Consider the following 7,905-nt stretch of genomic DNA (forward strand, 5'->3'; position numbering starts at 1 on the left):
TGCTTCTTAATACGCCCATACTACTTTAGAAAAGCTGTGAAGGCCATGGGTGAATTCCATAAGGAGCTTAAATTCTACCATACTTACATGTTTTTGATAGACCTAATAAAGAAGAAGAAATTGTTTATACGCATCTGGGAAATCTCTTCAAGAGCATTAATAGATTAGGTGTCTGTATGCTAGATGTCCAGTGGTAACAAGCAAACCCTTCAGACACGCTTTCAAGTACGAAGGATTTTTTTTTCTTTTTACAGAATAAAGACCTCAGTTTTCTATTTCATCTTATGCTTTTATATTTTCAGCTGACATCATTCAGTTGGGATCCCAATAGGTCTTATTGTTGCAGACCAACAAATTCCCTAGCTGTATTTTTAGTTAAAATCTTTAGTTTTCCCCTTCCAATCAACGAATGTAAGAGTCGGGCAGCTACACGAAGCCACGGCTTGAGAGGTCACGAAATCCCTGAGCTCTCGTGGAGAAGAGATTTTCCGTGCTGACGGCATGGAGTCTGCGCGATGGGCTGCAGAGTCTGCGCAGTAACTGGGCAAAAGGCTCTTAACCCGCAGCTTTTCTGAGTTGTCCCTACCGTAACTATCCTACTTCTCCGCTCTCAATGCCAGGAGGAGAGGTCACTCCTGAGGCCGTGAGTGTCCATAGTGTCCGGTGTCCCCTCGAGTCCTCTGGAATCTTCAGGTCCTATGTGTTCTAGGAAAGACGCTGATGAATCATCTGTAAAAACAGTAGCCTGTGAGCCACTGGGCACAGGAGGGGACCGGGAGACAACAAAAGAGAGAGAGAGAAACGCGTCTAAGGTGCATACCTTTTGAAGGAGTGATTTTATTCGTTCCAGGAATTCAATGGGTGGTTTTTTCTCGTAAGAGTCACAGGGAGGACATTCCTGGAAATCAAAATGAATGAATGAATGAATGAATGAATGAATGAATGGTAGCATTCTTTTCTTTCCTTTTTCTGGAGACAGGGTTTCTCCGTGTAGACTTGGCTGCCCTGAACTCACTTGTTAGACTGCTTCATAAAATTCTTATGTAAGATGTATTTCTTAAATTGAAAACACAGGCCATGCTTAATAACAAACATTAGGAAAATTTTGTGAAGTTGTTCTGGAAGCCACTTGTGACATTTCATCCTCAGAGACAGCTCTGCATGCTGTGGCGTTTAAACTATCGTATCTTTTTTGCCGCTTTTATTCTGTTTTCCTTTGTGTTCTAGTGGCCCTGGTTGGTATACGCTGTTCGTTGTTGTTACTTTTCAGCCAATTACAAGTATTTCCCAGGCGTCAGAAATGCTTTCTCTGCAGGACATGCAGTGGCTGCTTTATTCTCTAGGACTGAATGGTGCTTTTACTATTTGTGGATACAGAGGTGGTGTCTAGCTTTCTCCTTTTATGCACAATTCCACAAAGAACACCTCTGCAGATAATTTTCATATGTGCCTCTGATCTGATACATTTCCAGAAGTTTATCGAGTAGATTAAAGGGACAAATTCCTTAAGGAATATATATTGGAAAAGCATTTTACCTCTTTTCACTTAGACTATTCTAATCACTACTGGGCACTGTTTCCTCTCCTAACTTGCGTTTATTTGATTGCTAGGACTATCGCTTGCTTTCCTCCCTCCTCGTCATTCTCTTTCATCCTTCTTTTCTCCTTCAGTTTCACGCTCATCCCTGTTTTTCGCCCTCTTTAAAAGGTCTCACTTGCTTCACTTACAAGCGAAGGAGCTCAGCCTAGAAGGGCTGGGTTCCAGTTCTCCATCACACACCGCCATTCCCTAAGTCTCTGGGTCTGAGTTTCAGAGCTGGGTTCAGTTCCTCACTTTCTTCCCTCCTTTCTCTCTCCCTCCTCACCTTCATCTCTCTTTCCTCCCTCTCTCCTTACTTCCTTTATTTTCATCTCTCCTTTACTCCCTCTTGTCCTCCCTCCCTCCCCCTCTGCCTGCCCCCTTCCTCCCTTCCTCGAAGCTTCTTCAACAGGTTTCCCCCTCATAACCCAGGCTGTCCTGGAACTCTAAGTTCTCCCACCCCAGCGTCCTCAGTGATGGGCTCACAGGCATGCACTGCCCTCTCAGGCAGCTCCTTTCTTTGTGAAGGAAGTTTCAGCCATTTTCCCATAATAACCTGGCCGAGCAATCAAAAGAAACAAGACTTCTTTTCGTAACGTATTATGATTTTGTGTTAGTCCATGTGGAATTTCTTGAAGGACAGACAACAGGTAAACAAGGCAGAGATGTCATCTCTGCTGGCTTTGATTGACTGAATTACTCAGCTCTTGAGTCTCTGAATTGCATATAAGTTGGCCGAAAAAATATATACATATAAACAATTTAGAGTCCCAAAGAAACAGGAACCTGGCCATTTCCAAGCCCCATAAAAGGACGTTCCTTCTTAAATTCAATACTGACTCTCCTTTTCCCCAGGACAGTAATATTCTGATCTTGATGTCTTGTAGGTTCTCTTTTTTCTTCAGAAAGCTAGGATCTAGTCCCCAGTAATGATGACATCCAGCTCATGGATGAAAGGCCAATATTTAACTTCTGACAGTTAGATTCTCTTCCTAATGGCTTCTTCACCCTGGAAGCTTCTGTTAGCATGCTGCCAAGGAGTGGTAGCCAGTTCTAGCTGGGTTTCTAGACAGAGGGTGAAGATTTAACAGAGGTGTCGCCACTTCTCAAAGTGTGCCTTGTACAATATGGAGGAACTCTGCAAGAAAGTGGCTTTTAGCTACAGGGATGTGTGACGCATAGTATGTTAATATATAATAGCTAATAAGTGACCCTAAGATGATAACTGCAATCAAGAGAGACAAAGATCATTCTTACATCTAAGTGCTTCTGTCTTTTCCCTGTACGAGAGGCAGGCAACTTCCTCCTCAGCTGTGCGGATAAGTCTTTGATGATCTTCGTGTTGTTTCCCTCTTTAGTTGGCTTGAGTTTGGCTTTCTGAAAACAGGCAAATGCTGTGTGCTCACAGTGATCCTGAAAGAGAGACAATTAGCATATGTTAATGACCCAAGAGATAATTAGCATACATTAATGAACATCCATCCAAAGGTTAAAAATGACTTTCCAGCCCTCAGTTTCTGCTTGTACTCTCATGTCTTGGACATTTGTTTGAGCAGCTGCATCAGGTCTGGTCCTATCTCTACTTGAACTTTCCAAGTTCAAGTAGTTCCTGTCAGACAGCTACAGAAGTTCCTGTCAGATAGTTTCCCTATCTGGGAGAAGAAGGAGCCATTTCCTGCTGTGCAGAGATGAGCACAGGCCTCACCCCCTTCTCACTTTTCTACGCCTGGTGCTATGCTGATGCCACTCTGAGATTTAAAGGGGCGGGCATAAGCTTTGTAGGGTTGAGTGTGTGTGTGTGTGTGTGTGTGTGTGTGTGTGTGTGTGTAAGCACAGGAGCAAATGTGTGCCTCTTTGTGTGCTTGTGTACATGTTGATGTATGTGTACAACTGTTTTGTATGTATGTGTGTGTGTTTGGGTATGTGGCAGGGGGCATGTTGAGGAGAACACAGGACCACACTTATATATGTGAGCAGTCTACCACTGAGCCAGCAGACCAGCCTCTCTATCTGTGACACAGAGTTTAGTTTAAGAGCACAGTCGCTAAACTCTGAGGTTGTAAATTGGGACCAGGGACAACTCTGTGGAAATGACCCAACAGTCTGGCTAAGAATCTGTTTGTCACTTAGGTGTCTCTATGGGTGACATGCCTGGAGCAGTGCTCTGGGCTGCGGAGCCTGGTGCAGGCCTGGGCCTCAGCAAGTGCTCAGTAACTACTTGCAGAGCTGATCGATGGGAAAAATGATTAAGACTACTCCGGGAGTGCACTCCAAGAGGCATTTCACCTGCTCAGACCACCTCACATTTTGTAATGTCCCAGTCATAGCCTTGTCTGGGTAGGGCCAGATTCCCCGGGAATGGAGTGTCAAAAAGCAAAAGTCAAAACTCATGTATGTGCAGGCCATGAGAAGGAGAGCCTTTAGAAAAGCTGTGTCACAGAGCGTGGAGAAGTAGACAGAGGAGCAAAGCCTTCTCTTTGGTTTGGCCGAATACCTAGTGGTCAGTCTCAGCGATGGAATGTACTGGAAGAGCACTCTGGGCAAATGTTTCCCCGAGTTGAAGCCTTGGTTCTGGAAGAGCAACAGCTAAAGCCATCTTAACTCTCAGCCAAGAGCTCCTATCTGGGTTGTCATTTCCTTTAGGGTGGTGGTGGGGGTAGGTGGGTGTGTTCCTCTCCCCCAAAGCTGCCCCCTCAGCATGTCATCAATGTGGATGGAAGCCACTAGCTTCCAACCAGAAGCCTCCCTCCTTCCCAGCCATGCTGCCTGGACCTTCTCAGGGACAATCAGCTGAAAGAGCAGCGAGCCTGCTTTGCATTTTCCAACCCAGACACTTGTCTGCCATGAATGTTGATTAATAGCATGAGTAGCATGAGCCCCTCAGCATTGCTTTGCATAGGTAGCCGCGAGCCCGGCAGGGCTTATCTAGTTCCTTCTATCAGGCCACTAGCCTGTCACCCGGGCAAAGTGCTGGCCTTCCCGTGTTTGCCAAAATGCTTATTTAATAGAAACTATTTATAAGTGTTAATTATAGCACTTTTTTTTTCCTTGAAAACCACACGTTCAGGTTTGTTGAAGTTTTTTTTCTTTTCTTTTCTTTTTGACCACAACCGGCTTAACTTACTGGAAAAAAATAATATTCATATTTAAAGAGGTAAATTTTCCAGCTGAAACTGAAAACACTAACTGCTTCATCCGTGATGATCTGAGAAACCAGCATTTCTCACAGAGGCTCATTTTGCTGAGTTAACATTTTCATTTGTACACTGATAGAAAATTAGGTTCCAAAGAAGCTTGGGGAGGGGGTCGTAAGAGCAAATTCCCTGAGACTGCTCTGCCAGCAATGGTCAGGCCCAGCCATCAAAACTTCACACCCCGACTAGTTGAGAGATCAGGGTGTGGACGTGCCTCTGTCCCCACCCTTCCCTGTCCACTGCTGATGGATGCTGGCCTTGGTCTGCCTTTGTCCTACAGGAAGCATCCTGTGTCTAGAATGGGTGACCTGGGACAAAAATCTTTAGGCTGGATGTCAGTGCCTGGCTAAGGCAGAAAAGCAGTGGGGAAATGGTCCCACTGACTGCATGAGGGATGTAGAGCCGGTGGGGAGATGGAGGGAATCTAGAACCTCACGGCGGTGTTTCCTGGCTGGTTTCCTCGGCTGGGCCTCAGCAGAGAATGTGAGGGATTTTCTAGGCCTGCCTGGCTTCTGCAGACCGGAAGGCACAGTAAGGAAGCCAAAGAAAAGAGTTTAAAAAGCCACTCCTCTCTTTAGCAGAAGAGAAATACTCATAAAGGGCACACCTGGATTGCTAGTTCTGCAGCTGAGTATCTGAAAAAGTGAGGTTGATTTCCTAAAGCCTATTTCTGACCTGGTTATAGTTTTATCTTTTGCAAGGAAAGTCATTGCCAGACAGCATGGAGTATCCTACCAGCTCTTAGGTGACTTGCCCTTCTCTCCCTCACAGACCAGCTCTACCCACAGACAAGGTTTCCTAGTGGCACCGTTGCTCATGCATTGGACTGGATAACTGCTGTCAGATCGCACATTCCAGAACACTCACTAGCATTCCTGGCCTCTAGGGGCCAAATACCTGTAGCATGCTCACCCCCATCCCCAACTGAGGCAACCAAAGTTTCCCCACATAATGTCAAGTCTTTACCAGGGGAGGGGCGGCAAACTCCTGGATAGATGAGAAAGAAAGGAAGAAGCAGAATGGGGCAGGGTCCATCACAGATCTCAGTAGCGTTACAGAATTTGCTACAGACCCTGCTTTGGACACTAGCTCTGGAAACCTGCATAGCCTAACTGCCTTCCTCTGTCTTTAGTTTGCCTGCCAGTATAGCTGGAGGATGTTAGAGCCATATTCATTGCTTCATAGATGGTTCTGCTTGGTCAAATCATCAAAAAGATGCAGGCTCACTGAGACAAATCTTCTCATGGAGACGTGAGAGTTTTAGAGCTTTTCCTGGAGAAGATAGATCATGAGAGAGTGGGAAGGCCCCAGAGGGAGAGGGCAGAGGGTAGGTGGGCAAAATGTGTGCGTGTATACGATTACAGGGATTCTCGTCAACTTTAACAAGTTATGTGTATTAGCAATGTAAAGATGATGAAAATTAAAGTGGCTGCCAGGAAATTCAGACTTAAAAAGCCATTTTTCACTAAGAAAGCATATGTAAGAAGTACTTACTGGGTCAAACTCAGCTAAAAATTAAGGACTTTCCTTTTCTTTTTACTTTGCAGTGTGTACACTGCAGGCAGGAAACCCTGGAAAGAACTCTCTCCACAGCAGTCAAATGCAGTACGTGAGATGCTGAGAATTAGACAATGCTGAGAAATACTCTCGCTTATTGGAAATGTCCTCTCAATAGATTGAATGCGCTACTTTCAATTTAGAGGCTGTTTATTAGGGAGGACCTAGTGAACACCAGTGGTCATGTTCAGAGCTAGAGAGCAGCGGCTGTGACTCATCCACTTTCTAAACTTTTACGCTGTCATTTACCATAATTCTCTTCTTTGAACGTATCTGTGCGGTACCCTAATTACTGGCAACACTTTCCTGGTTTTCCTAATTTGTGCAATTAAAGGTCTAGCGGTGCGAGCGTTTCCCCGGTTTCATTTAAGACATTAAGGTACCAGACTGAAGAGCAGATTTAAGAAGTTCTCCCAGGAAAGAACAGCAGAAGGCACCCCCCACGGTATGCCAAGCCACTCTTCCATGGGACTTGGACAAGAAGGAGAGTTGGAGAGAGCTGTAGAAATGACCGTTTGAAGGACTGAGGCTAAACCCAAGGAGACTCGCTGAGGCCAAGGTACATGGGAATTACACCAGAGACCTTTGATTTCCACACTCCCCTCTCTGAGCCTTCCTTGCAATCTAGCTCTTTCTTTCTTTGTAAAGAGTTGTTATTAAAGGGCACATGTTACCTCTTATCTTAAATAAGATTACAAAGAGAGTTGCAGAGCTTTCATACCTAAGGCTCTGCAAATAGAATTATTGTTCAGAAATGGATCCCAGCACAGGTTTTTATCACTGCTGCATTGTTGGTTTGTCTTAGGCATACTTACTAGAAGTATTCTGAGGGGCTCTGGAGGGCACACATGTATTATATAAGGATATATATATCATATATACATAAGCATATGGTATGTCATTGTTAGGTTTGCTGATAAATCTATGGTTATATGGTCAAAATGGAAATGAATGTTTTACTAATTATTAATTCCTACAGGCACCGAAAAATAAGCATAAATAATCATGCTATGCCTTGTTAGACTTTAAATTTACATAAAATACATTTTCAGAAATAAATCCAACTGATCTTACCTTTACATCTTGTGGAGCTTGTAGAAGTTCAGGCTCCTGGCCAAAGAGAATGAGCTCTGAGTTAGTGATGTAAGTCAAAAGGCCCCTTTTGCATTAGTTAAAAAATGTTCCTTAAGTTGCATTGTGACAAACATGGCCTTACCAAGTCATTCACACGGATCCTCAGCTGTTCAACAACATCTATAAGGTAACGAAGTCTAATCAGGAGGCGATCTGGCCCCTGGGGGCTTGATTTATGAGCCACTGTCCCCAGGAAGATGACTATCAGACAGACAAGGGTCCTCTCCATGCCCCCAGACCGGGTCTCCGGCAGCAGATGAGCAGGGCCTCGGTCCGGCTTCGACTGCAGCCTGACTGTGGACAGGTTGCCTCTACAGCCACCTATTTATTCATCCCTCAAGGAGAGGCAAAGCCCTCCCATTGCAGCCTGGAAATCTTTGTACAGTGGATGAGTGTGAGTAAGTCGTTTTTCTTTTCCATTGGCTGGGTATACGTGTGTGC

The 7,905-nt window shown here is 44.8% G+C and overlaps 1 protein-coding gene across 1 annotated transcript; it reads right to left on the minus strand.

The window, feature by feature from the left end:
• Window positions 1-610: 610 nt before the first annotated feature.
• On the minus strand, window positions 611-7,693 carry Il21 (interleukin 21). The gene is made up of 4 exons (XM_021632291.1): window positions 7,547-7,693; window positions 7,405-7,440; window positions 2,837-2,992; window positions 611-898 (listed from the first exon to the last, which is right to left on the minus strand). The coding sequence occupies exons 1-4, from the start codon at window positions 7,691-7,693 to the stop codon at window positions 611-613; spliced, it is 627 nt and encodes a 208-aa protein (XP_021487966.1).
• Between the last annotated feature and the right edge of the window lie 212 nt (window positions 7,694-7,905).

Source organism: Meriones unguiculatus, chromosome 2 (assembly GCF_030254825.1).
Source record: "Meriones unguiculatus strain TT.TT164.6M chromosome 2, Bangor_MerUng_6.1, whole genome shotgun sequence".
NCBI lineage: Eukaryota > Metazoa > Chordata > Mammalia > Rodentia > Muridae > Meriones > Meriones unguiculatus.

Excerpts from the sequence above, each read along its gene's own strand:
- Il21 (XM_021632291.1), bottom strand. The coding sequence starts at position 7,693 with ATGGAGAGGACCCTTGTCTGTCTGATAGTCATCTTCCTGGGGACAGTG. Across the intron at positions 7,441-7,546 it reads GGATCCGTGTGAATGACTTG|GAGCCTGAACTTCTACAAGC; the intron begins GTAAGGCCATGT and ends CTCTTTGGCCAG. Across the intron at positions 2,993-7,404 it reads AAGCTCCACAAGATGTAAAG|GATCACTGTGAGCACACAGC; the intron begins GTAAGATCAGTT and ends TCTCTCTTTCAG.